The 27,873-nt window shown below is 50.2% G+C and overlaps 10 protein-coding genes across 10 annotated transcripts in view; 4 read left to right on the top strand and 6 right to left on the bottom strand.

The window, feature by feature from the left end:
* Positions 1-7: 7 nt before the first annotated feature.
* BU24DRAFT_409277 (Thioesterase/thiol ester dehydrase-isomerase) lies at positions 8-649 on the bottom strand (the record flags this gene model as incomplete). The annotated part of the gene is made up of 2 exons (XM_033525907.1): positions 8-183; positions 244-649. The coding sequence occupies 2 exons, from the start codon at positions 647-649 to the stop codon at positions 8-10; spliced, it is 582 nt and encodes a 193-aa protein (XP_033384469.1).
* A 289-nt stretch (positions 650-938) lies between these two features.
* BU24DRAFT_422470 (inositol monophosphatase) lies at positions 939-2,274 on the top strand. Its single transcript, XM_033527992.1, has 3 exons — positions 939-1,176; positions 1,244-1,338; positions 1,448-2,274. The coding sequence occupies exons 1-3, from the start codon at positions 1,059-1,061 to the stop codon at positions 2,111-2,113; spliced, it is 879 nt and encodes a 292-aa protein (XP_033384468.1). The 5' UTR covers positions 939-1,058; the 3' UTR covers positions 2,114-2,274.
* Positions 2,260-3,788, bottom strand: BU24DRAFT_422468 (hypoxanthine guanine phosphoribosyltransferase). The gene is made up of 4 exons (XM_033527990.1): positions 3,718-3,788; positions 3,332-3,438; positions 2,805-3,224; positions 2,260-2,743 (listed from the first exon to the last, which is right to left on the bottom strand). Exons 1-4 carry the CDS (start codon positions 3,748-3,750, stop codon positions 2,692-2,694), a joined length of 612 nt encoding a protein of 203 aa, XP_033384467.1. The 5' UTR covers positions 3,751-3,788; the 3' UTR covers positions 2,260-2,691.
* A 220-nt stretch (positions 3,789-4,008) lies between these two features.
* On the bottom strand, positions 4,009-6,336 carry BU24DRAFT_422466 (uncharacterized protein). Its single transcript, XM_033527989.1, has 5 exons — positions 6,068-6,336; positions 5,683-5,992; positions 4,976-5,577; positions 4,454-4,915; positions 4,009-4,403 (listed from the first exon to the last, which is right to left on the bottom strand). The coding sequence occupies exons 2-5, from the start codon at positions 5,902-5,904 to the stop codon at positions 4,184-4,186; spliced, it is 1,506 nt and encodes a 501-aa protein (XP_033384466.1). The 5' UTR covers positions 5,905-5,992; positions 6,068-6,336; the 3' UTR covers positions 4,009-4,183.
* Positions 6,337-10,028: 3,692 nt separating this feature from the next.
* BU24DRAFT_194291 (uncharacterized protein) lies at positions 10,029-12,585 on the top strand. The gene is made up of 6 exons (XM_033521739.1): positions 10,029-10,660; positions 10,714-10,812; positions 10,868-10,935; positions 10,996-11,342; positions 11,393-11,462; positions 11,515-12,585. Exons 1-6 carry the CDS (start codon positions 10,326-10,328, stop codon positions 12,363-12,365), a joined length of 1,770 nt encoding a protein of 589 aa, XP_033384465.1. The 5' UTR covers positions 10,029-10,325; the 3' UTR covers positions 12,366-12,585.
* BU24DRAFT_194292 (uncharacterized protein) lies at positions 12,586-13,208 on the top strand. The gene has a single exon (XM_033521740.1). The coding sequence runs from the start codon at positions 12,806-12,808 to the stop codon at positions 13,121-13,123; it is 318 nt and encodes a 105-aa protein (XP_033384464.1). The 5' UTR covers positions 12,586-12,805; the 3' UTR covers positions 13,124-13,208.
* Positions 13,209-15,563: 2,355 nt separating this feature from the next.
* Positions 15,564-18,809, bottom strand: BU24DRAFT_347828 (RabGAP/TBC; the record flags this gene model as incomplete). The annotated part of the gene is made up of 3 exons (XM_033523539.1): positions 15,564-16,902; positions 16,969-17,297; positions 17,568-18,809. The coding sequence occupies 3 exons, from the start codon at positions 18,807-18,809 to the stop codon at positions 15,564-15,566; spliced, it is 2,910 nt and encodes a 969-aa protein (XP_033384463.1).
* A 3,281-nt stretch (positions 18,810-22,090) lies between these two features.
* BU24DRAFT_422462 (UBC-like protein) lies at positions 22,091-23,196 on the bottom strand. Its single transcript, XM_033527988.1, has 3 exons — positions 23,087-23,196; positions 22,916-23,029; positions 22,091-22,859 (listed from the first exon to the last, which is right to left on the bottom strand). The coding sequence occupies exons 1-3, from the start codon at positions 23,117-23,119 to the stop codon at positions 22,545-22,547; spliced, it is 462 nt and encodes a 153-aa protein (XP_033384462.1). The 5' UTR covers positions 23,120-23,196; the 3' UTR covers positions 22,091-22,544.
* A 1,640-nt stretch (positions 23,197-24,836) lies between these two features.
* Positions 24,837-26,346, top strand: BU24DRAFT_194278 (uncharacterized protein). Its single transcript, XM_033521738.1, has 4 exons — positions 24,837-25,143; positions 25,195-25,863; positions 25,962-26,058; positions 26,284-26,346. Exons 1-3 carry the CDS (start codon positions 24,998-25,000, stop codon positions 25,987-25,989), a joined length of 843 nt encoding a protein of 280 aa, XP_033384461.1. The 5' UTR covers positions 24,837-24,997; the 3' UTR covers positions 25,990-26,058; positions 26,284-26,346.
* A 658-nt stretch (positions 26,347-27,004) lies between these two features.
* The window catches only part of BU24DRAFT_194158 (uncharacterized protein), a 1,687-nt gene continuing 818 nt past the window's right edge, over positions 27,005-27,873 (bottom strand). The window contains exon 3 of the mRNA XM_033521737.1: positions 27,005-27,873. This exon is cut by the window's right edge and continues 1 nt beyond it. Coding sequence (XP_033384460.1) covers positions 27,211-27,873 — 663 coding nt within the window. The 3' untranslated portion in view covers positions 27,005-27,210.

The raw sequence follows: 27,873 nt of genomic DNA, 5'->3' as shown, positions 1-27,873 counted from the left end.
ACAGGGTTCACAAGCTGTTCTTGACCTCGACGAACATTCCTTCGCCAATCGTGTACACTGTACCATTGCCGTCCTCTATGGTGGCACTGACGAAGGTTTTGTTTCTTTCTTGTCGTTCAAACCGCGCCGTACATAGTACAGGGCCAGGCGCAGGGACGGGCTTCTTGTAGTTTGTGTTCAGATCTGCGGATTCAATGAGTCCTTGGCTCATATGTAATAGCCGCCAACGTTGATGTCACCCACAAGCTGTGAAGCAGTTCATGCCTCCGTGGGGACTCAGTCCCTCTTTCCGTAACCTTTCGACCTTTTTCTCCAAATTCAGCGTAATTAGCACGCCGCAGATCTCATCTAGCATTGTTGCTACAAAGCCGCCGTGTAGTATCTTTGGGTGGCCGTTCAGCCCTTCTCCTAATTCCATCATGGTCCGAACTTCTTTATACGCAATCTGTGTGCCCTCCTCTGCGACAGTCGGGCGCAGAGTAAGACAATGCCGAATTGTGCGATCAGTACCGAGGGTTTCAGCGAAGAAGGAGTCTTCCGTGGTAGGTTTCGGGACGCGCGAAGCTGTTCTTGTAGGCGTCCATTGTGGGTCTGATATGATGGCCGCAGCCCAAGGGATTGTTTTGAAATGGGCGATCGCGGCCGCCATTTTGGTGTTCTGTACAGCTGCCCTCGAAGAAGAGGATGAGGAATTCCTCGACTCGAGGCCTTGAGGACTCCAGGACGGGGTGTCATCAATGTACCGAGGTGGTTTGTTCGTATTCTTGTGGAGCTTGGATCCAGAGCCGAGTCATTCCCGCGACCACTAAGAGCTCATCGTTTGCACATCCACACGATTACTGGGCCGTCAGGAACGGGCTGGTGGCTCCGCGCGGGTGGCGTTGGGAGTCGGGACTCGAGTTTCCTGGATGGATGGCCTTATCGATAACCCCACAGAGGGGCACTAGGTACCTCCATCACCGCAGACATCAGGGACTTTGAGCTTTCGAAAATCTAAGCTTTGTTCACCGCAGCATTATATATTGAATTATCTCAATTGATATTCCACCATTATTATCATGGCCGACATCAATCTTCAAGAGATTCATGACTTCATGATCTCCATCGCCCGCAGGGCAGGAGAAATGATCACATCCGCACATCCTACAACGCTGGCCGCTGGTTCGAAAAAGAACTGTACGTTTATGATCATGCCAGTTTTTCATTGCAATTGAAAACAAAATTTGATGCTAATCTTCTCCAGCCGCCGATCTCGTCACAGAGACGGATCAAGCCGTGGAGAAGCTGGTGTCTACCTCTCTACGCGAGAAGTATCCCGATTTCGCATTCATGGGCGAGGTATGCTCACAATGACCATGTTCTAGTCCAATTGCATGCATCCTGGGAATTTCTAGGCTTTTTATCTCGTGTTTCTTTCAGAGTGATGCTAATTGATACCAAATAACAGGAAACATATAAGCCTGGCGACGCCCTCACGGCAGCACCCACGTTCATATGTGATCCCATCGACGGAACTAACAACTTCGTTCATCGTTACCCTTACGTCTCCATCTCCCTCGGCCTTGCCATCGACCGCGTTCCTACCGTCGGCGTCGTCTACAACCCGTTCACAGACGTCCTCTACACCGGCATAAAAGGCCAAGGCTCATTCGTTCACCAAGCCGGCCAAAAACACCAGCTCCCCCTCTCCCCACCCACAAAGATGGAAGATCTGTCAAGCTGTCTCGTAGCCGTGGAGTGGGGCAGTGACAGGTCTGGAAACGACTTCGCCGTCAAGAGCAAGACGTTTTCCAATCTTGCGGCCACCAAGGAACAAGGAGGTGGTATGGTGCACGGGTTGAGGAGCTTCGGGAGCGCTGCGCTGAACCTGTGTGGCGTCGCGACTGGTGGTCTTGATGTCTACTGGGAGGCGGGATGTTGGGCTTGGGATGTTTGTGCGGGGTGGGTCATCCTCAAGGAGGCCGGTGGCGTCATCGCAGATGCAAACCCGGGGAATTGGGAACCCAAGGTTGATGGACGGAGGTATCTTGCCGTCAGAGGGGGAGAGGGCCAGAATGATATTGTCAAGGAGCTTTGGGGTCTTGTCGAGGGCGCTTTCGAAGTAGGGTTGTGAAGCTATGTCCATCTTGTGCTGGGGCTGGGTTCGGGCAAAAACAACATCTGAAGACAATAGAGTGATTGGTGTAGATCATAGATTCCTGTAGACCCAACATCCTCAGTGGTCTCGATCGCAAGGGATAAGATGTGCCAAGGAGTGATTCAGGTCAATGCAAGCTACACATTGGGTCTCAAAAGGGTGCAACCTCCTGTTCATGAGGTAAGGGTTCTGCAGAATGATACACAGAGGTACCGTCACAGTAGATCAATATCCAGAAAAGCCACGGGTAAGTGAGTACGCAAGGTAGAGACACGGTCAATACGATGAGAACATGAACTTGTATCGACTATTTCGATCGTGGACTTTTTTTTTCACCTTTTCACCGACTATGACAATTCTAATTCGCAACCCGACGTATGGTGACTCAACAACCCCATCACGTATTTTGCTTTCTCGAAAGAAATCTTGTCTTTATTTTCCAAAATCATCCGCCAACTCCTTGATCAATTCATCCAGAAATGCAACCGTGCCAGATGTCCCATTATGCTAATACTTGTTGTTCGTGAGTCGTGAGGGAGGGAGAGGCGTAACGCTCAGTATCGACCCTCCTGCTCCTTAGAAAGACGATCGTGCTCATCGATGTCACTGTACATGGTGTTAATTCAGAAGGATTGAATCTCGTCGAGTGATGGAGCGAATAACATACGTAGCCTCCCAGGGGTAGCAGATCCAAAGATCGCTCAAAGTCTTAGCAGCAATGTACTTGTTCTTTGCAAGATCCTCAGGCAGAACACCCTTCTTCGTCTTGTCCTTGTTGTGCAGCACAAAGATAGAGAAGGTCGTCTTTTCGCCCTCGCGCCCGGTCTTGCGCTGGGCCTCCTGGACGTCCTTCTCAAGCTCGCGCACGGCATACTCGAGGGTTGTCCTGGTGTCATCGACCTCGTCTACGATAAGCACGTTCTTGCCAATCAGGTTGGCCATCTCAAGAGAGGAAAGGTCGAGCCACTGGGTGCGGGTAACCTTGGTGCCAGGCTTTTCGACGGGGTCGGTGCCGAGGGACTCGTAGAGAGAAAGGCCAATGGCCTGGATAGGGATGTTTGGTGCTCCGGGCTTCTTGAGGAATGATCTAATGCAGAATGTCAGGTCCAAGTGACTCGAGGTCGTGCTCCTGGGTTGGTGGGAGACTTCGTGCAAACGGATGTTGATGCTGAAGGGCGAGAGGCGCATGCTTACCGCAGGATTCGGGCAGGAACGTAGCCTCCACCGCCAATGGCGATCATGAGGTTCGGCTTGAAGTCATTGAGTATGCGGTCTGCAGACTCCTGGCAGAGCTTGTGCACCTGGTAGTCAAAGAGTCAATTAAGGGCCCAGGATCAAACTGGCTAAACGGCTGGATAAAAGCGAAGTTTGAACGGAATGAAGTTGCGCTCCGGAAGAGAGTGTATCATATATGATATACAAGAAGGTGTTATTATGCCTTGTTATATGGCATGAACATAGCTGTGCATCTGGTTGTTTCGTCGCACAGCATCGATCCAGGCAGCCACAGTGACAGCTATGGGCAGGTGCATGCAACCTGTTTCAGAGAGCTGCACATGATGATTGAGAATTGCACGAACCTGGTTATATGTGACGTAGACCTTCTCGACCATGATGGACGTCCTTTTAGTGTAGTGACTGGAGTAAAAAGTTGTGTGTGGTGAAAGCTCTCGAAATTTCGAGGTGGAAAGAAAGTTTGACAACGGTAGAGGCGGCGGTCGCCGACAAATGACCCAAACTGTCACTGTTCAAAATCCCCTCTAGAAGCCCCGCGCTAATCCTAATGGAGTAGGAAGGTACACAGGTCATTGAAAATTCACCTAAAGATGCAGGGTTCACTTGATAAAAAAAAACACGAAAAAGCGAAAAAGGTAATTCGTGTTTTGCAGACTACACCTACTCCGTACCTCTTACGATGTACGAACAGATGTTACATCGTCCTGCCTAGGTAGAGAAAGAGAGGGAGAGAGAGAGAGAGAGATAGAGAGGGAAAATTCTGTGACCTGGGATACAGAGGTGGAGATCTATCTAACTCTCCTCACGATCTCATAATGAGGAGAAATTTCTAACGAAGCCCGGCCGCGAAACGAACACATTCTTCTCATAACAGAAGACCATAACTCCAGTTGACGGTAAAGGAAGTTTATGGACCGCCCATGTAGGATTGATGAGGACCTGCATTTGATCACTGGAGTACCGGACAGTCTCTAATTTGCTACCCTCAACTTGAGCTTTTCCGTCCAACCTGTCATGCTTGGGACGATCGCTTGTATGAATTAGCACAATATCTTGAAACGAATGGAAACAATCACCTACCGCGTTCCCATACAAATTGCAATTTCTTGATCTGGAAAATATGGTATCGACGCTGCCATGAAAGCAACACCGTTATATGCCGAGGATCTGTGTCGTACATTCCATGGAGGCCATTGTTCGTCGAGAGCAAATGCCCTTGTAACTGTATCATACTCAAAGCGGAACCTTGTTTCGGGGTGACTCTCGAATCCGCAGTAGCGGCCATAAGCTTCCAGCGCGAATTTACCGTTACAATCTACGGGAAGGATGGGCCCAAATCGGAATCCGAGCACATCCTCAAAACAACATTTGCCATGCGCAATCTGCTTCCCGGATAAAGTATACGTCGCATGGTATATGTATGTTTTGGTTCCAGACCATGTCGGAATGAATCCGTAGTCGTAGGGGTATGAAGCAAACATATGGAATTCTTGGGAGGACGCATCTATCAGCAACGCTATTTCATGGCGTCTGCTGCCTTCACTGTGTACATGTCAATCTAAGGCCACGACCTAGGACGATGCTTTCTTCCATTACACTTACACATCATTTCTCGATTCTGAAAATGGTAGTTCGTTCATGTCTACAGTGAGAGAATATCCCGTCTGGGTGTCAAAATCCCAAATGTACAATTGAGTAGTCGTGCCGACGCGACCTCCACAGATCACTTTGCGCTCATGTGCATGCATGAAGTCGAACAGTTGATAGACAGGAAGCCGAAACTTTCGAATTCCACCGCCGTCATCCAGCATTCCGACGTAGCAGGTTTTAGATTTGGTATGGAAGGCCAATACCTGATCTGTCAAAGTGAATTTGACGATGGTATCGCGGGCCTCACACTGTAACTTTTTATGGTGACCATTGCGGAGATTCCTCACGTGGATGGCTTGTGAACCCAAAGCGAGCCATGCAAGGTTGTCTTTTGAAAGAGCCAAACGGTCGTTGTCGGCCTGGTGGAGGTCGATAGAGAACTTATAATATGGCTTACCAGTGTAGAAACGTTTTATTTGTTCGACTTTTTCACGGCACGTGGTAAGAAGAGCTTGGTCAACATCCGGACGGGGGATCCGGTAGCCATACCAGGCGCGAAGCGAGTTCTGCAGGACATCGGGAGAAGACAATTTATGATACCAAGTTCTGGAGATCTAGTACGAGTTGGGTCAGTAATGTGATTGGCTCGGGTGATTCATGCCTCACAACGCAGTGTATGTGATGAATATCACTATACGAGTATGAAAGATGAACCTCACGTGTTGAAGCTGGTATATGGCGACCGGGTCAATGTAGCGAAAGATCTGGGCAACAATCTCCACGGGCAGACCGGCGATTATGTCGTACTGAAACGTTTCGTGCTGGAGCTGTCCTTGGAGTTGCCTGAACTCGTATGGATCTAAGCTTTTGACGAAATCGACGAGGGCTTCATTACGCTTGTCACGGCTGCTCTCCTGGTGAAAGATCTGGCCCAAATCCATTACTGGATGATTCAATGATTGTTGGGGGCGGCAGACGACAATGTTGAGTCAAGCGTTCAGTATAACTAATTAGTGGGTGGCATGTAGCCTGTAGGATCTAGGTAAGCATCCGCACTTCATGTAATTAAGGCAGGTAGACCGGCCAGGGGAACAGCTCTCGTACAGGTATTGCAGGTCGAAAGGGGGTAATAATGAATCAGCGCACGACCAACGGCGCAACCACAGGAGTCTTGGGCTGCGGCAACGATGGCGGCGGGGCGATTCCTTCCAAGGGATTGTGGAGGACTGTCAAGGGTTCTTTTCAGGAATTGGGTTCGCCAGGGTCAATCAAGGACTCAAGGATAATTACTCCGTAGAGCGTAGGCGTGAATACAATGATACTTGAAATGGTGGGAGCGGGTCGCAAGATGGTCCAAAGTGGTTTAAGGTTGGGTAAACGGCGAACCGTGCGAGTGAGTGACAGCGGCGTCCTTTTCATCAATCGCCCGGCAACTCTTCGGGACCGCGGACAGGTGCCACATCTGGGTCGATCAATCATATGATTCATATCCTGTTGCTTTTTCTTACACAGCATATTACACAGCATATCGAGTACGTGTACTGTACGACTTCTGGTATGTATACCATCTACCAACGTATGTACCTAAGTACCTAGTCAGATGTGTGTGCATTGACTATACATGCACGGAACAGTTTTAGTCGTAACTATCAATGATGATTGTGAAAGGCAAATGTTACAATTCCACAGTACAGTAGGTGAATTGGGTATGGTTCTGTGGTACAAGCGTGGGCTGGCCTCGTGGCGAGTAGGGTATCTGTATGAATAACTGGTCTCAATGAAGTATATAGTAATTAAATGATCTGTACGGAGTAGGCTCAAGTACTATGCTGGGGACCAAGCAAGTCTATGTACTTTGTTATTGGTAATTCATGTATCGCAACCAACTACCAACAGATACAAGTCAACATTAGCAAGAAGACGCGGATCACCAACCGTAGCAAAAGCAAAAAATAGGAGCATTGACCGTTAGCTCGTGGAGCTCAAAAGTATTGGGCAAGTGTGGATTGGATGCAGGGGTGAAATCATGAGTATCACCCAACCATGGGATCCTTACCTAGGATAGCCGTGGATACTTACGAGTAGAAGGGAAATCCATGTCCATTATCAATGGTGAATGTCTCTACTGGAGGGATGAAGTGGTGCAGATACAGGGACGTTGCGGCCACAGTAATACATGATGGGCCAGGCCAATCGGACAGCCAGAGAAAACGGAGGAGGGTGCCACGGCCATTGCAATCACATTCACATCACTTACTTGAGTGCAACGGCCGTCCCAAGGAATTCGAGTTGTCGGGACTGCACCATCAGTAGATATACCCAACTGCAGATGCATCGTGTGTTATTATAGTATCACTGGATGAAGTCACCAGTAGTGCGTGCACATGCACAGGCACAGGCGGACACAGACACAAGAACAGGCTTAAGGCCCAGTGGAGGGGATAGGTGGAGAATGGTATATGGCACAGCACGACCACAACAACGGCGACGACATGACCATGAGTTGCAGGCTTCTGGTATTCGTACCAGTATGGTTGGACTCGGAGTACAAGTGAAAGCAGGTATGCCGCATTTTGCCCGAGTCGTGGGGGATGCAGATCCAGATGCAGGAAAAGAAGTATGCTTGCTGACAATGGTAGTATTACCGCTCCCAAGACGGCCCCCCAAGAGTCTTCACAGTGATTAACTTTAAGAGAGCCCTCGCTAAGGGGTTGATGTGCTTATACTGTGTTGTTATGAGTATCTACTTATAGTAGGGTAGGGCAACCATGACGAGCGGACAGTTGACCGATGAGGGAAGTTTCCACGAGTACGAACGAGTGAGTACGACTCATGAGTAAGAGTTCGCGTGTAATTAGGTGTCTATGAAATGTGCGGAGGTTATAGGTCGTAGTGTACACTGTAATTGATGCCAATATGTATCGGTACTGTGCAGATTTGACTTTACCAAAGTATGAAGTACTCCCGTCCGTATGTACTGTATATACTATAGGTACTACCTGGATTTAATCGTCCAGTAATTAATTAATTGACAATCTACTTCTGCAAATCCAGATTGTTGCAATAACAACCGAGTGAATAGGTCAGTAAGCTACAGGTACTCCGTACCTAAGTATGTATTAGTCGTGCAAACTCTACAGAGTACCATGCCATGCCATGAAATGCCATGCGATGATGCCATACAATCATGACGATAAGACCATTACTATGATTTTCTGTATTTGAATTAATTATTATCTACGGGTAGCTTCCGCCCTCAACCATTTTCAACCTGTATTCTGCTCTCCTGCGTACTCTCATCCGAATCGATCTGATCTGATTTGATTTGATTTGATCTGATCTGATCTCGAGTCCACAAGTTCACCTCGGCGTTGCGCCTCTACGAGTAGTAGGGTGTCTGGATTTGTCCGGTGTGTCCACCTTTCCCCCTTTCCACCCCCCCTCTCCAACTCTCCTCGAGGTTCACCCTAAACAAAAGATTTCAATAATTACAAGTAGTTACGGATGGGGTCGGGGGTCGAACGGGTTTGAGGGTGACTAGGTTTCTTCCATGCCATCCCAGTCCAATTTCACGTTCTCCTGTTCTCTTAGAAGCCCCCCACCATTTCCCCTCCGCCTGAGCGTGGCCGTTGTTGTAATCCGGTTCCTACTCCATAATACAATACTCTTAGGAGGCTTTACGAGGTGGAGTTGGTACAAAGTAACTACGAGTATACATACTCCGTACATACCTTCAGTTGCTAACTACTCCGTAGTTACAAGTACCGAGTAACAGTACGGTGTCAGAGTGCTAGTTCTTACACGGAATTAGGTTGATTGCCCACCGACCGGCGAAATTTCCCCCTCACCCCTCTCCCCCAACCTACCAACCTACCTAGGTACAATACGATACGATACAATACATTACCTCCTAACAGGCACATGCACGTTCGATGTGTACATTTGTGTATCTACATGTAACGAGTAACTAATTACTCTGTACACAGTATCTACAAACCACACTTGTAAGTCTGCATGTAGATGGAAATACGGAGAACTGTCCAAGTCGTATGTTAGTTATAGTTAGGTAGTTTAGTGGGTATGGATGTAATCCATCATTGTGCCTACATACTGCAAACTGTGTAATACTCATTAATTCCTCCTTGTCCATTCTCTCCCTCTTCCCAAAACGACCATCATACACACTTAATACTAGTTACTGTGTACACGCTGCTCAGTAGTCGACCACCCTCATCCGCATCCGCATCCGCAATCATCTCCTCACCTCTCCTCTCCTCACCCTCCTTTTCCAATCCACTCCCCAGTTTCCTCTCTCTTCCTCCTCGGTTGCGCCTGGGCATCCTTGAATCGCAAGCCGCCCCATCCCATCCCAATCCAATCCTTCCTCCACCCTCCCCCCCCGTCCCCATCGCTCCCAAACCAAATCGACCCATCCCTTGGTCAATCTGCCGCCGCAAAGACCTTCCGCTGCCCTCGCATATCGCTGTTGCGCATTTCATACTCGTACTTTCCAACCTACCTACATTCATTCACTTAATTCATTCTTCCCCATCCAGCCCTCCACCGAAAGTGTTTTGGACTTCCTTTTTCTTCTGTGACTTTCCTCCTCTCTGTCTCAGGAACTTCTACCTTCCTAGTGCATTGCGCCGATTTGCGTCCACCATTTACGCATCCCAGATTCCCGCTACTGTTGCTGCTACCACCTTAACCCTCCCCTACCCTACCATACCATACCATACCATACCCTACCACCCTACCCTACCCTAAGACGCCTACTTACCTACTACTACTCGTACCTACCTACCTACATAGGAACCCTTCAGCTAGCTTCCTCTTTCCTCCGCAACGGCCATCGCTCCCAACCCCCAAACCCGACATTTAACCTCCCACCACCCACTTCGACGCGCCGTACGATCCTTTTTCCCACCGATCCGTTCTAGAAGACCTTTCGAGCGCACCTAGAAACATCCCTCTTCCGCCTTACGGCATCGCGCGCCGCCAGCAATCGCCCTGCAAACCTCCATATCTTCTCCGTCGCGCCGCCTCCACTACACTACCCACACTACCCTCGAATGATCCATCCAACCGTCTACCAGTCTGACCAACGTCCCATGCTACCTATTATGGTATAACTAAGTCTCGCACTGGCATTCGCTATATATCGTCGAGTTCGTCGACCGGCTCGGGTACATATCACATCTATCCATCGGCACTACACAAAGTCAACTCCTCTTTTTGGGGCGCATATATACTTCGGCAGAGCCAGCGCGCGCCTTCGCTTTCGGGAAGACCGTTTTCTCTCTAGCTAGCTGCTCAACGACTTCTCACCTGTCCGGCTATCATACATCCTATCTTCCCTGCTATGGCTTCAGTGACGGAAGCTCGCCGAAGCCCCTTCTCGCTCGATCCTCACAACCAGGGGCTTCACAAATCCATACCGATCCTCCCCTCCTCCTCCGGCTCTACGTTGACTCCGCCACGAGATCCAATGGATATTACGCCGTCTACGGCTCCCTCAATGGGACCTCCAGTCCTGACCAGCTCGAATAGCGACAGAGGCGGCGGTACCAACCAGGGCTCGAATGGGGATTCGGACACACCAATAACAAATGGGACGTCAACACCAGCAATCGGAGCGGCGGCGGCAGCACAGCAGCCAAAGGTCGTCCAGACTGCTTTCATTCACAAACTATACAAGTGGGTCTGCACGATGGTTGTACGACTGGATGAATTCGCTAATGTGGCCACAGTATGCTCGAAGACCAAAGTATTCAACACCTCATTTCCTGGTCGAGCTCAAACGAGAGCTTTGTCATGTCCCCTTCGAGCGAGTTCTCCAAAGTCTTGTCGTACGTAGATCTCGACGCTATGGCCCCCTCTTAATATATCTAACCGGGAACCCAGATCGTACTTTAAGCACACCAATATTTCCTCTTTCGTCCGACAGTTGAACATGTACGGCTTCCACAAAGGTATGCAGTCACCCACACAGCTTCATTGTGTCCCTACGCGATACTGAGACGGTGCTCCAGTCAGTGATGTGTTCCACACCGGCTCTCCCGACTCCCCCCTCTGGGAGTTCAAGCATGGCAACGGCAATTTCAAAAGAGGGGACCTGGTGGGCCTACGGGAAATCAAGCGCCGAGCGTCGCGGCACGCGCTCATTCACAGAGACTCATTTTCCGCACCCAAAATCCCTACCGGCCCGCCAGCCGGAGCGCCCGTCGAGTCAATGCCTGACCCCGTCGAGTCTCGACTGCACGTCCTGGAAAACAGCCTCTACGACATGCACGCGAGGGTGCAGCGCTCAGAAGACAGTTACGCCTATCTCAATCAAAGGAACTCGCTTCTCATGGAGGGCATGATGCGATGTCACCAGGTGGGTCGATTCGTCGAGACCGGATCTACATCAGCTAATGTACGGGGTAGTGGAATCACGAGCTCACAAATTACCTTTTGACCATGGTGCCAGACCCGGAAAATCAGATCCACAAGGATGGTTCGTATTGTGCCTATACTTTATTCGAACGACCTGCTTACATGCTCGACAGTCGTTTTGATGCAGCGAGATATTGCCCGGCAGACGGACATGCTACGTGCGCTCGAGGAACCGCAAGAACCTCCGCTCTCTGCACGTCAATCGTACTTCATGCACATTGACAACAGCAACGCGCCCCCGCTCTCTCCACGGCAGATTCCACAGGATCATATGGCCGACCAACGGCGCGGCTCGCTGGCAGGAAACGCTCGCCAAGCTCCGTTCAAGCCCCCAGTCCCTGCCCATATAGCCATTTCTCCACGTCGATATGGCTCAATAGGGACGGGTAATTACTCTCCTTCTTCAGCCAGAACTCCAGGAAGTCACCAGCCACCCCCACCGCCTCCACCATCCATCCAGCATCCGCCCCAGAATTTGGGAAACAGCGCAAATAGTTCTTCCCCACCATACAACCTCTACAGGCGGCACACGTCGGCAGATATCCGCACCCATGGCTGGCCACCGCAGCAGCCTCCACCGTCTCATTCCCCATATGCATCTGGTCACAACTCTTCCCAGTGGCCTTCCTCTCCTCACCGGACACCTATCGGAGGTGGAGATCAGCAGCTCCGTGATGCTTTGGAATCTTACCAGCTGCCCCGTCCTCCACGCCAGCAGTCGTCTCGCCAGGGTACGCCCCCTTCTTCAGCGAACGACACGGCTCCTTCTACACTGAGCGCCGAAAGCGGCTGGTCACTTCCGGGGGCACGTTTTCCCTTCAAAGGCATCGACACTCCTGGCCCACCAACGCGCCGCTCGAGCATGGCATCCAACGTGCACTCTCTTCTCAATCCCGCCGAGACGGCCGAGCGAGCGGATGAAGACGAGCCGGAGGATGTGCGCAAGAGGAAGAGGATGCAATGAACGGTACATTCCTTCCCAATTTAGGGTCGCATCTTGCTCATCATGTACTTGTACGCTTATAGTCGAGGAAGCGTTCCTCTTGCTACCTGCATTCTTTCAGAACAACCCGGACATCCCGACACCGGTATTCAGCATCGCTTTCTTTCCACTTAAAACATTGCGCCTGGGTTTCGCGTCATGCGCCTACCAAAAATTTCGCCAGTCACACTTCGTTCCGGTTCCACCAATTGGAGAATAAGGGTTCGCACACGAAGCCAAAAGCACTATCGCGACAATCATCACGCACTTTTTTAGGGTGGTATCTCTCTTTCCCCGCAAATCTTCCTGGAAAATCCTGGGTAGCCACATTGCCCAGGGCCTTTGGTCATCTCCCACGAGGCTCTCCTCGATTCTTTCGTCATTTATTCGGATTGCCGCCACTATGTCTTTGCTCCTAATGAATGATCAACGCCTACAGTATAACATTCTACATCTATCTGTGTCAGTTGTTTCGTTATTTATTGCTATTTACTTTGTCACTTTGTCTCTTTTTTATCAGCAGCGCACGCGCTCGCTTTCCACGTCTACGAACTTGGGTTTCCTCAATCACATTTCTGTTTTTGATATCGGCGAATTGGATGCGGAGATGGATGGACTCTCTCGCACTTGGTTATGATCAAGCGATCTTAATGATGGAAAAACCTAAATGCATACATTGGTATGCATTCTGTATAGTGCGCATGCCCTCTAATTTCATCGTTCGAGTTAGTAAAGTATGAAATGAGATCACCAACTTCGTTTCAGAAACATTTCACTACCGCATGTGGCTACTGATTGTCTGGTCGACTTGTTTTCCAGACTACAATTAGAGGTTCAGGTTAGTTCTACAATAACCAGTGGGGTAGGAGCTATCACAAGAAAGTCCCAGAAAGCATCGCTCAATCCCCTATGAACACTATCGGATCCTGCACCTCGTTACCGTACCGTACCGAACCGTTCCCTTTGCCACCACTACGACCGCTAATCATAGCCACGCACAACCAATCCAACCGTAATTGGGAATATTGGAGTAGTTGGAGACAGTACGGGGTCGTAGAACCTGACTCAATACCTTCTGGCGCGGAATCTAGATCCCAGAACCCAAAGAACGTCTGTTCCGTTCTCTCCAAAATTCTTCTCCGTCAGCGCACCGCTAAAAGGTTGACCGGCTCAAGGCGCAGCCTCCAGCCCTATTCAGCCCTGCAGCTCATTTTCGCGCCGCTACGAGTACTTCGAGAGCATGTGTGAGTATATCATATGAGTAGATACTCGTATACTCGTGCATACACACCGACCTACCGCCTATCTAGTTACTCGTAGTAGTATTTGCCTTCCCGTTCATTAACCTACGAGTGACTACGACACTTTGTTTCACCCCCGGGAAGACTACCCGTAGCCGTCTTGTTTTTCCTTTGTTCTTCCTTTGTCCTGTCCCCCCCTTCCCTTCGTTTCCTTTTCCCCGGACAACCGATTCCGATGGTGCGATGCTGTTTCCCCCATTCACCCAATCGGCTACCTCGGGATTCATGGATTAGGCTTTTTTTTCTTCTTCTGCTAATTGTTTGTTTATTTGTTGGGGATGTGGCTTTTTTTTTCTAGAATGATTTTTTTTCTGGCGTGATGCGCTAGAGGTACCTCACCTCATAGTTACGGGGTAAACTCGCGGTAGAGACATGCTCTGCCCATGCCGTCGTGGCATGCCGTGCCATACACATGCACCATGCAGATATGCACATTAGTTCTCGTCCTCTAGCTCCGATGTCTAGCTCCGACGTCTCTATGTACAAAATGACTAGCACTTATGTACGTATAGAGGGTTACCACGTCAGCTTGCCCGTCTGCTAGTGTTATGTACATACACTCTACCCCAAGTCAGCTTCTTTACCGCGAATGAGCGCTAGCAAATCGGCAACCCAGCGCGGTAAGCTTCTGCCTGTACATACAGAAAAGTGTCAGTGTATGGGCGCGCGGAATCTTTCCTCTCCTTTCCATTTCCAGCACTGGGTGGGTGGCTGGTTTAGATATTCGTAGGTGGATCCCTAAGTGGTTGTAAGTAGTGTGGGGGGCTTTATTATGGCATTTCTACGTGGGATCGATTCGAGGTCCGAGATCACTTGAATGCCAGAAGTGGAAGTGCTCTGCGATTATTACATCTATGTCTACATCTTGATATGACCTCATCATCTCTCGATAATGAATGATGGTGTTGGTTGGGTCAGAACTTGATATGAACGTAGTCTCCCATGACTATCTTACCGACTGCTCAACTGGTCACTGAAGATGATGCTCAGTATGTAAATGAAACGGAACGTACGTACAATTGGACATACCGGCTCGTACGAAAAGGTGGGTCATGTACCATACAACGGAACGAAAGGACAGCCAGAGAGTGAACCCATACGTACGGTTATGTAGGGATCAAGTCGTAGGAGTTGATCGTCGATGTAGTCTCAGCCACTACCTGGGTACCTTGCTCTACCGTCCAAGTATTGCTCACTGGAAACGGGAATCAACTTGAGTTGTACGGGATGAGTATGTTTGGTGCGTTGCTTGTCGTGAAGTCTTCTGTCTTCTTCTTTCCCTCCTGGGGGAAATCTCGACAGCGTAGCGAGGTGGTTTTGATTGGGCCGTGTATGTCTTTGGCGAGCTTGGTTGGGATACTTGTCTGTACGGATTGTTGTGGCTGGATGATGCTTTCCTACTTGTAGGTCAAATAGTCCTTCCTCCCTCTAGTGTCCATTCGTTCGTAGTTGGGTCACAAGTGATGGCTGTTTGCACAAGATGTGAGAGGCACAGGATGATGTTCAAAGATGCACTTTTATCCTAGATATCGTGTCATCGTTTCGTTCATTGATAATGTAGATGTGTAGTCAGCCCAACATATACGTGTATGACCGTCGCCCATCGCCCGGCGCCCTCCAAAACTCAAAATACATCAGGGGGTATATGAAATTAATGTACATCGAAGAGAAAAAGAGACATGATGGAGAAAGTATGGAAAAGTAAGGGGATTGAAAATATGGAGGATGAAGAGAAGGTTAGCAAAGGAAAATAAATGCCGAGCAATGCTAGAATTAACACCTTTTTACCCTTCGTTATCCCAAAAATGCTTTTCGACATTATGCCCCCTTTTTGCTGAAAGATTGAAAAATGGTGGAAGAAAAAAAAAAAGAATCTAAATCATGATTTATCCTTTCTGAAGAACTTCCTGCTGGCCTTTCTCCTCAAACCATTGCCACCGGTCTTTTGAGAGTCGAAACTGTCAGTGTGTTGCAGACCAAGGAAGCCACCCTTGCGGGTTTGTGGCACTGGCATAGGAGCCCTCCGGCCGCTCCTCTCTCGCGCCAACTGTTGCGTCCAGAATTGTCGCTTCTGGTCGATGACGTTTTGAGAGAGCGATCCGAAGCCTTTTTTGACGAAGGCGATGTCGTGCAAGATGTTCGGGTCCAAACATGTTCGTGGTAGGTTCTGGACGGTCATGAACAGTTCGCCGTCTCCCGCGTGGAACTTTCTGATGTCTGGCTCGCCAAGCTTGAAGATAGCAAGCGCGTAGCGGAACAGTGCACGCGGTCCCTCGTAGAGAAAAGCGTCCCAGACGCGGAGAACGACTTCGATGGGCAGGACACCGACGAAAATTGACATGAACCACGAGGTGCAGGACAACGCCACGGTGGGCTGACGTTGGAATTTAGAATCCGGATGCGCATGTGAACCTGCGCCGTTGTTGATGATATCTGTGTCGTTGATGGAGTTCCAGATCTTGGGGAGATATTCCTTGATAAGCATCATAAGAACATTGACTTCAGTGTTGGCGAGACTGCGAGCGTGTGCACCAGGCAGGTGGGTTTGCGTGATGATTGTAAGCAAAACAAATGTCCGCTCTACCTCCTGTTTCGTGAAGATGAGAAGCAGACCTGCAATGAAATTAAGTGATTGGCAATAGCCAATGTTAGGATTGTTCAACGCGAAGCATTGCAGAACCTCGCGGAGATTGATCATGATTTCCGGCTCTCCCCTAAGCTTCCCTTCTGGGTTCTCGGGAGTAGGATCTGGTCGGAAGTGAATGTTGTCGGGGAAAGTGCGGTCGAGGTCGCGCTCAATAGCCTCTTTGTCGTCTTTATTCAACTCTCCCGCTTTCAAGCGCGCCACGAGTGAGGCATAGAGACCAGGCATGGAAGCGAGCTTTGCGGGCCCGCCGCTGTAGAACCACCACATATCCCCTCGCCATTCCGGAGGAACGCCCTTCCGAATATAACGTCGGACTTTTTCCGAGCGGGCGGGAAATTCCTCTGGATTCAGGGTCGATAGACCCTGCTTTTCCATCAAGGCAATCCATTTACCCCTGCGACGTGCGACATACTGTTCATATTTAGAATACCAGGCGTCATAAGTTTCCACGCTGATCTTCTCTGTGGCCTTCTTGAAGCCATAACGATCCCGTGCAAAGGAAGCCGCAGAGCGATTCGAACTCACTCTCGGCAGAGGCGAACTCGGCGCAGACAGGGTGGGAGTCGCAGGACTGGTGAGACCAGTGTCGAATCTCTGCATAGGGCGTGATCCGCCAGGAAATTCCAAGGTGTTTGACTGCTTGTTTACCTCTGCGGGCGGTGAGTTGATGGCTTTGGTGAAATCAAACAGTGTGCTTTTGCGGTCGAAAACGCTGGTTGAAGCACGGCGGGGATACGCCTCATCCTCGTCCACCTGTGGAAGTGGATCCACGGACTTTGGGGGCGGAATGTGGACGGCGAGGTCGGGGCGCTTTTTTGATGATTGCTCACCAGAGTCATCCCGCGAATGTCCGTTCTTCTTCGAGTAAGCCTCGAAGTCCGCCCAGTCCTGACGGGAGATCCTCGACATATTCTTTGGCAACTGGGGTAGATCCATCAATTCATTATGAATGCTTCGCATCCCGTCCTTCTCGGGCAGAGGAAGCGCAGAATCGTTGGGTTTAGGTGAATTGGGGATGCTGTCACCTCGCGAGAGCCAGGCCTGTGTTTGGCTGTCGGCAGAAGTATTTGCTTCGCTTGGGTCGTGGGTGAGCTGGAGTGGACTCAACGGCTTGAGGGTTGGCAGTAGCTCGTCAGACTCTTTATGGACGATTGGTGATATTTGAGGACTGTAGCTGTTGCGTCCATAGAAGGAACTTGCGCGTCTGTCATCACCCATGGTGTCGTAAGGACCCACGGCAGTATATCTGTCCGTAGCCCCCACGGTACCGCGGTCCTCGACATAGGAAAGGGGCCGATCCATCCGCTCTGGTGAGCCAGGTGTTGCAATGGGTTCCGAGGCAAGGTGTGACGAGCCGCCATGAGAGTATGATCGAGAAAGATCCGGGGCTTCTAGATCTGAAGTATCCACGACAGACGAATCCAGCTCGGGCGAGCCCGAGTAGCCATCCCCAAGTGCGTCATCATCATCGTCATCATCATCATAACAATACGCATCAATCAAATCTCCGACAGCGTCGTCGTCGTCAGGCAGAAGGGAGGACCGCGAATTCTCCCGGGTGTCATCATGCTCAACAGATTGCTCGATCAGGGCTGAGGCCACACTGATACGATTATCGCTAGCAATGGAGCTCCTTCCCGTAGCCATACTGCTGCGCTCCGTGCCGCTCGCGTCGACGAAACTTGATGAGGCATTCGTCCAGCCACTCCTAAAGCTAGCTCTAGGTTCTTCGCCACGGAAGTGTCGTGGGGGCGGATAATAATCGTTGTGAGACCAATTGGCACCACCACGGTCTGGCCTGTACGCACTCGATGGTACTGATCTTCCCGAGGCGCGGTACTGGCCGTAATCGGGTATCGAGGTTGCCGACCGGAGCGGTGGATGGGGCACGAAGTCCTGCTGTGATGTGCTTGTCATTCCTCTAGGTCTTGACTGTGGGCTTGAAATTGTATCCTCCGTCACCGGATTGCTTGCGAGGGGATTGAATATGGTTCGAGGGTCGCTGGTGGGGATGGGGCCACTGCCTTGACGCAGCATCGACGGGGCAAACGTTGGAGAACCCATTGGCTGTTCTGCGCGTGGGAAGCCTTCGTTGAGAGGGGAGGATACTGCGGTCATGCGGAGAAGGGACGGTGCTCGCTGGCGTGAAGAGAAATGAGGGGAGGGAAGAGGCGCCAGAGGAGGAGGGCTCGAAGTGGGCGATGGACTGTACATGGGACGCTCGTAGGCAGGAGTCACCGTCGTGTCCATCTGCAAGCTGGCGGGTGGTTTCGAACGAAAGCCTTTCTTGGGGACGGTGGGAACATTCGGGTTGGAGGTGGAGGACGGTTGTGGAGAGGCGGGAGGTGTGTAGTCGGAACCTGTAGGACGGTAAGGTACGTATTGGGTCTTTCGTTTGGCACCAGGCTCGTAGACGGCGTTGATCTCAGCGTCGACTACGGTCCCTGGCGTAGCTGATCTCGATATTGGTTCAGCCATGGCAAACGCGGCGGCGGCGACGGTAGCCGAGGTTTTTGGATTGCAAGTCTGAACAGCTCTACAGAGAGAAAAGAGCGAGAAGAGGGAATCCTGTCGTTCAGTCGAGGGGGACAGGGGATAGATCGAGAGCGCTTATTCTGGCCGTTGACATTGCTTTGTGTGGATTCTGTGCTAGGTGGTGAAGCTGCAGTTGTTGCGGACTGATACGCAAGCTGAAGAAGGGGTATAGTATGGGGCAACGCGCTTTGGTTGTATTATTTGTTTCAACATTAGTTGTGGCCTGGAGATAGGTCGGACACCGTGGTGAAGGGTAGGGTGGTTGAAAATAGGTGGAGGTGGTAGAGTCGGATTCGACGTCGGAGAAGGTGGAAGTAGGCGGCTAAAAATTGGCGAAACGAGTGAAGTGTTGCAACTCCACACTATTGCTCTCGTGAGTTCTGCGCAAGTGATGTCGAAGCTCTAAAGGAGAGGATGTCGGGGACGAAAGATGAAGCCGACGGAATTAAGTGAGTAGTGGTGGTAAGTTGGTAAGAGAGTGTAGGAGATAGTAGGTATGTAGTAATTAACGAGAAGGAGTGAATTAGGTGAAATGAATGTGAGCCTTGAGCCTTGAGGTGAGTCGTGACCTGAAGACGGGGGGTGTGCAGGAGGGAAAGAAGGAGCAGCGCCTGTCTCAGTAGGCGACGATGAATTGGGAGGGAAGCCAAGGTATTATGATATTATGCTGGGTAGTTACTAGTAGGGTTGGGTAGGGTAGGGTATAGGTAGGTAAGAGAGCCGAATCAGCAGGTTTGTGCATCGACGGGCATGTGTGTCGCGTCGGTGGAAGAATGAACGGATGGATGGATGGACGGGTATGGGTTATGGATTATGGGTTATGGATTATGGAACGCGATGAAGGTGAAGCCTGAAGGAGAAAAAGAAGAAAGTGTTACGGGAGTGGTTTAGCTAGGCACAGGCACAGGCACAGGCACAGGCACAGGCACAGACAATTGCACTGCACTTGCACTTGGGTTGCAGGGTCAAGGGTCACTTCAGAGTTCAGGTCAGGCACGGAGTAGGAGAAGGAGTTTAGCGGGCGTGAGCGGGTACCAACCAGCGACCAACCACTAAGAGAGGAAAGAATTAGTTATGGGAATAGTTAACTAACGTATGGTATGGTTAGAACTGTACTGTTAGGAGACACCCATAGTCGGGCAGTCTTCAGAATCTTCACCAACTCCCAACTAACAGCCAGCCAACAAACCAACAGAATAACAAACAAACAAACAACAATCTTTTTACGAAATAGTAAACACGCTACATGCACGTTAGCAGGGCTTCATTTACCACTTCATCGTTGTTGTTGTATTCTCGTTTCCATTTATGATTAAAGAGTTAAGCGTGTCAAGTGTACCAAACTCTGGACTCGGTCTGCCGTGTACAGTAAGTACTGTGTAGCGCTCTCAGCCTGGGCTACCGCTAAACAACGCTCCCCTTCCCTTCCCGCCCACCGGCCTCAAGCCTACCAGCTTCCACCTTCCACCTTCCACCTTCCACCTTCCACCTTCCACCATCCACCATCCAACTTCCACCACTCCTCCAAAGTATTATTGTAGCCTGTAGGTATCTACTCCGTACACTGTATTCCGTCTCGGTAGCAATACAGTAAGAATGAACCACCAACAAAACTTGGCTGAAAGGGGCCGATGATTCAAGAACCGGTGGAAATAACGGAACCAACGATCTGATCTGGGCAGATGGCTCGACCACAACCAACCGCATCCCCGTTTTCCTCGCTTTCAAAGCCATAATTAATGATACAAGTAGTCACAAGTAGTCATAGTCTCTCATAGACTTGTCCATAGCCGAAGATGTGCAATTTCCAGTAGCCGGTTTTCTGTTCCGCCGCCTGACCCAGCTGGCTGTTTTTCCCCGTGCTCAACCCGTAACCCGCCCAATCCCTCCCTCCCCCCTCTCCAATCTGGCCAGCCTTGTCAAAAAATCAATTCCTCTCCTTAGCATCCTTAGCATCCTAAGGCAGTGATGGTATCCTGTTTCCTCTCTAGTTTGATCGAGCTACTTCACTAGTAAACCGTTCAATTGATGACTTATTATTCAATCGAGAAAAGTCTTTTCAAAGCTGGAGGTCGTTTTGTTGTTTTGTTGTTGTAGAAAATAGTCCGTAAACATGGTCGGGTAAACAAACAAGACGCGTCCGCCGCGTGCTGCTGATCCGGGAGATTTACCTGTCCACTAGGTACGGATGCTGAGTCCACTCCACTCCACTTCACTTACTATTCCACTCCAACTACTCGTACTATTACGGACGACCTCTTCCAACTGACTACACTAACTATTCCCAATCTTCCTTGTCCTCTGTAGATGGTTTTCCCATTTCGAACGTTCCAGGGCCCCCGCCCGCCTGAAGTTTGATCACGATTTCAATTATTATACGAAAACCGTCACAAGCCCAGCAAGCCATCGCGCCTCTTTCGAGCAAATCTTGCAAGTTCCCAACTTCCTCCTTCCGGGATTCTACAAGCCTGACTCTCCGCCATTTCATTTCCCGATCCTCCAAACGGACCATCCTCCGTCAACCAAACCACCCATGTGTCCCCAATTGTCAATTTTAAAGGCCGTTCACCGTCAGCCCCTCCCACATACTTTTTCTTTCCCTCTGGTTCTTTCATCAGAACAGTAATTCGCACACTTCTGCATGTAATAATAATCTTGCACTCCGTATGATGTGATTCATCAACGTCTATGCCTCGGTCGCGCATGTTCGAAATCCCCCCCCCCCCTGGCGCCGCTCGGCGCATTGCAAGAAATGTGTTTCAGGGGGAAAGAGAGTTTGCTTTTTCGACACTGCACACAAAGCAGTAGTTGCTTCTGACTGTGTCCACACCCAAGACAAGAAAGAGTGCTTCATCCATGCCTTGACAAGAAGAAGAAAAAATCCTTACCGACCTTGGTCCTACTATGTACGAGGAATATGACTTGGGTCCCATCACAAGCAAAAAGTGGAATAACCGTTCGAGATCTCTGACTCGTTGAGATGAGCGCTCCGCCCGACACGCGCTTCCGCGAAAGCTCGGTGGTTGCCCTACCTACTCGTCCAGGCTGCCACGCTGCACACGGCTGCAGTCTATCCTCTTCGGTACGCCTAGGGGGATGCTGACTGGACCTTATTAGGCTTACTGTGGTGATTCCTCCTCTGCCCTCCGGCGGTGCTGCTGCTTTGCGCTCAATGCACACTGCCAAACTGGGCGGCATACCAAGTTACCAACCCTCTCTGTAGGTACGTCACTGTGGAATTTCTAGTCTGCTGTCTCCAGGAGACATGATGATCCTTGAATCTTGATGCTTCATTTTAATTTCTCCGTGTCGAGTAGAAGGCCCCAATGGCCAGTGATGACATGACGACATGATCATCGCGAGTTAAAACCTCCAGGCCCAAAATGTTCTTCTACTGAGTCTACCCATCTACCTCACACGACACTTGGCCACCGATAACTCCCATAAGACCCGATTTCCATGACCTGAATCCCCAGCTAGTCCCGTGAAAATCGGAAAACCACCCTCAATCCAAGCTCCCATGTCTTGCATGCCTTCCGTAACCCGTCCGTGTGCCCTCGTACTCCATGTTCCAGAAGGGTATCCGAGTCCCGCGAACCCAGAGTGCACCCGAGGGGACCTGGATTCTCGCCGACAGAATGGCATGTCGACCACACGCTAAGGTCGTTTGTATCAAGCTCATTTTGCGTATCGCTTCACCCAGTCCTTGGCATTCTTGTCGAACTCTTTGCGATTCTCTTTGTATTCGTTCGCAATCGATGGTTCGATAGAGTCATCGATATCCGGCTCGATCAAGAGCGTCTGGATCAAACGAAGGACCGAAACGACCTTGTTCGGCGGCTTCCACTCGTCGGGACGCAACAACCCCAAGCACATGGATCCTTTATCATCATTGCTGACATTGGGGTGGTAGATCTTGGTCTTGAAACTGACAACCGGCGGCTTAAATGGGTATTCGTTGGGGAACGTGATCTCGAGCTTGAAATGGCCACCCTGCGAGGCCGTTAGCGACATGCATTTCGCGGCAGGGCGCGCGTGCAAGAGCTTACAGCATAGATGGATTGGTCTGGGCCATCCAAGAGCACCTCCCACTTTGTCATGTTCTGTTCGTCGAAGATGATCTTCATGCCCGCAGGAGTGTCGGCAGCGCACTCGGCGTACTCCTAGTCGTGCACTTTAGCAACTGTCATGCCTGTCGGGAGTAGCATACGATCCCTTACCTTCATGATGCGTTTCTTCGCGCCTGTAGACATGGCTGCTGTAATGTTGTTCCGTGGAGAAATGTGTAGTTCGATGTTATGTTGGAATGAGTCGGAGGGGAACCGAGGGCGTTTCACGCTTCAGACAAGAAGGCAAGAGTCCCGTGAGCTAGGATGAGCGCCGGAATCGGACTGAACGAATGCGAGGTCTCGATTTGGAGGCGCTGGTCGCAGGCGGTGGAGAAGAGAAACGATGGTGGAGGGGAGGTGAGGTGGAGGTGTAGTCGAGGTGTAAATATGAACACAGCAAGTGCAGGTGGGCTGGCGGGGAAGAAAAAGATGAAAGATGACGCGGGTGTCAAACTTTCCTCTTCTGACGAGACAGAGCCTGGTGCCTGCAGCTGCAGCCTGGCGCCCTACTTGTCGGATGCACTGTAATGCACAAATAATCACCAAGCAGAGACAGAGTTTCCTAAATTTCTGTGACCAGAACCTCCAAATGAACAATATGTACAAATGTTTCTGACTATCTGTCTACATAAGCCATAGTCAACCTCCCGAACATAGCCAGTGAATGCGTCATATTGGGTATTCCGCTGACGCTCCGAGCCAATCAAATCCCCCGAACTCGCCCACAAAACGTCCCATCTCGTGGCTCTTTCCCTCTTTCGGCATCGGACCCAACAATGGATAATCTGGGGATGAAGGTCTTGTCCTCGTGACAGCCAACGACGACCTTCCATTACCTCCTACGAGTATCAAGGGCATTTCAAGAGTAATTGCCTCGGAAGAACAACTATTCACTAGTCCTCATACTTGTTAAAGGACTGGATTTCCAGCTCATCTATGATAGCTGGAAGCACGCCTGCATCATCCTTCATGCCATATGCCTTTCACATCTTATCATCTAGCATCGAGGAATCCACGCCTGTCTACTGACCCCAATCTTCTTACAGCAGTTCTACTTACGAGGTACTGATGCAAGGCTTATATGATGAGCTTCAGCTCATTAAAGCCGCAAAACATCAACCGGTCTTTTCGGTAGATGTGGACGGAACATTCGTTTGTTACAATTTTCGATCGAAACTCTCGAAGCGGTCTATCCTATCACCATCTTTTCGTATTCAGAACCTCCATTTCTGAGAACCTCTTTACCCGTTGTTAATTTTTATGAAGTACGGAAAATTCAAGAGTATCGTTAAGTATTGTAAGCTCCGTATGCAACAATACTAAATGTAATAGAGAAAGTATCGACATGGGCTAATCAATGTTGGGCTCCTGTCACTTTCTCTGTCAGTCCGCAACAGTCCATTATATACGTAAGCAGAACGGTCTATCTGCTGGAACCTTCAACGATGTCAGCTACTACTGTGTGTTGTCTACCTTGGCGAGAGGCCAGGTTTCCATGACGGCATGTTTAACCTATGCATCCGCAGTTTCCAGAGAACCGAGCCGCCTTACCAACTTCCCTTCGATGCCTCACAACTCTGCCGAATCAACGCAATACGACAACACCAGCGTGCAGCTGCAGCCTCAGCTCGGATGTCCAGTAAAGAGATGTGCGACCACGAAATTGACGAATAGAGAGAATCAAGATATGCGAGGATGAGCACACAGCCCAGCGCACGGGCGCAAGCACATTCGATAGGCTGCAGGGTATGTGGAACTTGGCAGGGCATCATATAAAAGGCCGGCCTCCCCCCACCATTTGCTCTGCACGCCTCTCGACACGCCTGAGCCTGACAACCCGTGTGCGATTCTATACCACCCAGTGTAGAATTGTGCAAAGCCTTTCGGACCAACATTTTTCCCCCGCGAAAGTGTAAATCTGAGGGCTTCCAGGAGCTCCCCACGTTCAAGCTGCGTCAAACTAACCTGTCCACTCTTTGTAAACAACTCCGTCGCTCGCTTCGATCCCTCTCTTCGTTCAAAATGTTCGGAAAACGCTCTTTTGCAAGTTCAAAGGACCGATCTGGCAAGATAACAAAGCAGCCGAAGAGGTCGTTCCGCGATGTTTCAAAGCAGAAGCAGATGGTCGAGAAGATGGATGCGCGGATAGACAGTCCGATGATGGAGAGGTACGGTCCCTGCAATGTGCAGAGCGAGCCGACTTCTAACCATGTCCACAGCACTTCCCCGAGTCTCACCTCCGCAATCGTGACCATAGTCGTTGGCAAAGACCAGCGACTGTTTGCCGCGCACGAAGACGTCCTCACCCACTCCCCGTACTTCGCTTCCGTGTTGCGGGGCCAGTACTTCGAGTCCACGAATCGACGCATCGAGCTGCCGACGGAAGAACCCGAAATCTTCTCCTGCATTCTTGAGTATCTATACAAGGGTGACTATTACCCGCGCTTGGTCCATGACAAGCGCCGCCAAACATGGATGCTTGAGGGTGCAGTCTCCTCACCCGACCCAAACAAAGGCGACCGCGTAGCCGCCGTCGAGCCAACATTCTATCACACTGGTGTGGGTGACGTTATTCTCCGCGACACAGCTGTGTACTGCGCAGCCGATCGCTACGGCCTCGAAGAGCTTAAACGGCTCTCCTTGCGCAAGCAAGGCCTGCAGAGCGGGATCGAGGTCGGCACCATCCTGCGTAGCGCGCGATATGCCTACGAGAACACACCAGACAGTGATTCTAAGCTGCGCGCTCATTACCTGGCGCTCATCATCCGCAGCCGAAAGACCTTCAAGCGTAGTGGAACCATGCAGATGGAAATGGAGCTTGGGGGGAAACTGTTTTTTGACTTGTTCGTGGCCATGTGCAACCATATCGATGATATTGTGGATGTGACGTGAGTCCCTTGACTCTCCTTTGACTTTTTTTTGACTTTTGCTCTCTGATATCTTCCCATCACGCGGTTTTCTTACAAGAAGCTGACGACTGATCTAGCAACGCTCGCACTCCCAAGACCATCTAAAGGTAGCACACGCCCACTGACACTGTCACCAAACCCGCAATAAACCACACACGGAGTCATTTCCTTATATCAAGCCTCGCGAGCTAAACCTCAAATTGACCAAAGCTACAATTGCTGCAACTCGCAACTCCTACAAACCAAACCACCGTTAAAAAAATTGGACTGGATTGACTCCTCTCCGTTTCTTCCTTGGCGTACGGAATCCCCCGTTGGTTGCATCATGAACTCCCCTCTGATTTTTTGTTTTTGACAATGTTTCTCGTTTCCTCTCTCTCTCTCGACTCCTGTGCTTTTTGTCGCTTACCCCCATATCCCTGCACAACACACACAAATGTATCACGGCCTCTTAACACACAACCTCCCCTCGACCTGCGATCCCGTCCTTCCCGGTGGGGAGGATGGGGGACCAGGAGAGAGTACAATACTGACTTGAAACTGCGTTTCCTATGTCTAGTGGACTTTTTCGTCGTTGGTGGTGGAGGAGAGAATCAAGCCCGAGAGAGATACTGTCGTTGATATCTGCTGTTTTTCAAGTTAGTTCTTTCACTTTTTGTGCCAGGGAACTCTGTTTTCTTGTCCTGATCTGGAAATGGTTTTATTTCGTAAGTAATCCGCGCTGGTTGTTCATGGACTCGTTCTGGGTGAACCTTTTCTCCTCTTTCCCTCTTGCCTGGGAAGGAAGGGAAGGTTCGTAGCGGGTTTAAGATTGACCAAGACCGCTTGAAAGGAAAACAAATTTGGCTGTGGAGGATCGGTGGTAGCCGCGTAATGAGAGAATCGGTTGCCACTATTTTTCTTGTGTCTTGCATGATGTCCTTCCCCAGTGATGTGGTGAATTATGTGTGTTCGTGTCACATCCTCAAGCATATTGTAGATTGACCAAACACGTACAAGATCTTGCCCTCGTGCACAGTATAAGCCACATATCATGGTTCATGTTGTTTCACTCAGAAGGGGAACTCAGAAGGGGACGTGATGTGTAATCCTGAAGGAGATGATTTGCAATTCATTGTTCATTACCAACCAGTTTTTGTCCAGTAATATCATCATGTCATCCGTCATGATCCATCGTCAAATCGTAATGTTATCGTACAAATTTCCGGAGCTCGCCGGCTCAAAAGTGAAAGAAAAACCATGCTACGGATGCTTCGAGTATCTCACACCCCATTGAAGGGGCGCAAAAAGATCGCAGACACCGATAATCCTGGCAAAAGATGCTGCTCAGAGCGCAACAAGGAAGATGGCGAAACCCAACACGAGGAAGCATCCCACAGCGGAACCAATGCCGATGAGCAAGCCAGTACCAGCGTTCCTCTTGTCGCCATCGTCGGATTTGGTGTGGTTTGGAGATCCAGTCGAGTTGATGACGCCAGAACCGTTGATGCTTGGCCGGAGGGTTGTGGTTGGGGTGAAATCGAAGCCTGAGCTTTTGGCTGTCTCTACCTCCCACAGGCTATTATCATTGCTGGAGTTTGTTGTTGCGGTCGTGGGCAGAGAGTAGCCGGTCACTTGGGTTAGACTGACGGTTCCGTTGCTTTCAGAGGAGTTTCCGGCCGACAGGGTGATATTGGCGATCGGGTACATGCCCGTCATGGTAGGCTGAGGCGTACCTCCGGTAGAAATTGAGGCTGCTGGCTCAGTCGAGTTTTTGGGTGAAGCAGTGACAATCGACATGACAACGCTTGTATGGACTACCGTCGTGATGCTGTCGGACCCAACCTTAGTTGAGATTGGAATCTCAATGGTTTTGACAGGGTGAACGGTCGTGATGTCGGTCACTGTAACAAAGATGGTTCCTAGAGGCTCGGTGACACTCGTGGTCAAGGGAGCCATGTCACTCGCAGTCGAGGTGGGACAAATATCAACGAGCAGAGTTGGAGTACC

This window comes from Aaosphaeria arxii (assembly GCF_010015735.1).
Source record: "Aaosphaeria arxii CBS 175.79 unplaced genomic scaffold BU24scaffold_4, whole genome shotgun sequence".
In the NCBI taxonomy this organism is placed as follows: Eukaryota; Fungi; Ascomycota; class Dothideomycetes; order Pleosporales; genus Aaosphaeria; species Aaosphaeria arxii.
Note: the sequence above shows the minus strand (reverse complement) of the source record. Positions and strands in the feature narration are given on the sequence as shown.

What these genes read in the sequence shown, in the direction of transcription:
- BU24DRAFT_194292 (XM_033521740.1), top strand. Translation starts at nt 12,806, where the DNA reads ATGATCAACGCCTACAGTATAACATTCTACATCTATCTGTGTCAGTTG.
- BU24DRAFT_194291 (XM_033521739.1), top strand. Translation starts at nt 10,326, where the DNA reads ATGGCTTCAGTGACGGAAGCTCGCCGAAGCCCCTTCTCGCTCGATCCT. An exon ending in CATGTACGGCTTCCACAAAG is followed by an intron (nt 10,936 to 10,995) that starts GTATGCAGTCAC and finishes ACGGTGCTCCAG; the next exon opens with TCAGTGATGTGTTCCACACC. An exon ending in AAATCAGATCCACAAGGATG is followed by an intron (nt 11,463 to 11,514) that starts GTTCGTATTGTG and finishes CATGCTCGACAG; the next exon opens with TCGTTTTGATGCAGCGAGAT.
- BU24DRAFT_422468 (XM_033527990.1), bottom strand. Translation starts at nt 3,750, where the DNA reads ATGGTCGAGAAGGTCTACGTCACATATAACCAG. An exon ending in TCTACGTCACATATAACCAG is followed by an intron (nt 3,439 to 3,717) that starts GTTCGTGCAATT and finishes TTTGACTACCAG; the next exon opens with GTGCACAAGCTCTGCCAGGA. An exon ending in GTTCCTGCCCGAATCCTGCG is followed by an intron (nt 3,225 to 3,331) that starts GTAAGCATGCGC and finishes ATTCTGCATTAG; the next exon opens with ATCATTCCTCAAGAAGCCCG.
- BU24DRAFT_422466 (XM_033527989.1), bottom strand. Translation starts at nt 5,904, where the DNA reads ATGGATTTGGGCCAGATCTTTCACCAGGAGAGCAGCCGTGACAAGCGT. An exon ending in CCATATACCAGCTTCAACAC is followed by an intron (nt 5,578 to 5,682) that starts GTGAGGTTCATC and finishes AACTCGTACTAG; the next exon opens with ATCTCCAGAACTTGGTATCA. An exon ending in TCAGAATCGAGAAATGATGT is followed by an intron (nt 4,916 to 4,975) that starts GTAAGTGTAATG and finishes ACATGTACACAG; the next exon opens with TGAAGGCAGCAGACGCCATG.
- BU24DRAFT_422470 (XM_033527992.1), top strand. Translation starts at nt 1,059, where the DNA reads ATGGCCGACATCAATCTTCAAGAGATTCATGACTTCATGATCTCCATC. An exon ending in CGCTGGTTCGAAAAAGAACT is followed by an intron (nt 1,177 to 1,243) that starts GTACGTTTATGA and finishes AATCTTCTCCAG; the next exon opens with CCGCCGATCTCGTCACAGAG. An exon ending in ATTTCGCATTCATGGGCGAG is followed by an intron (nt 1,339 to 1,447) that starts GTATGCTCACAA and finishes ACCAAATAACAG; the next exon opens with GAAACATATAAGCCTGGCGA.
- BU24DRAFT_422462 (XM_033527988.1), bottom strand. Translation starts at nt 23,119, where the DNA reads ATGTCTACAGGCGCGAAGAAACGCATCATGAAG. An exon ending in CGAAGAAACGCATCATGAAG is followed by an intron (nt 23,030 to 23,086) that starts GTAAGGGATCGT and finishes GTGCACGACTAG; the next exon opens with GAGTACGCCGAGTGCGCTGC. An exon ending in CAGACCAATCCATCTATGCT is followed by an intron (nt 22,860 to 22,915) that starts GTAAGCTCTTGC and finishes ACGGCCTCGCAG; the next exon opens with GGTGGCCATTTCAAGCTCGA.
- BU24DRAFT_194278 (XM_033521738.1), top strand. Translation starts at nt 24,998, where the DNA reads ATGTTCGGAAAACGCTCTTTTGCAAGTTCAAAGGACCGATCTGGCAAG. An exon ending in GACAGTCCGATGATGGAGAG is followed by an intron (nt 25,144 to 25,194) that starts GTACGGTCCCTG and finishes CCATGTCCACAG; the next exon opens with CACTTCCCCGAGTCTCACCT. An exon ending in GATGATATTGTGGATGTGAC is followed by an intron (nt 25,864 to 25,961) that starts GTGAGTCCCTTG and finishes CGACTGATCTAG; the next exon opens with CAACGCTCGCACTCCCAAGA.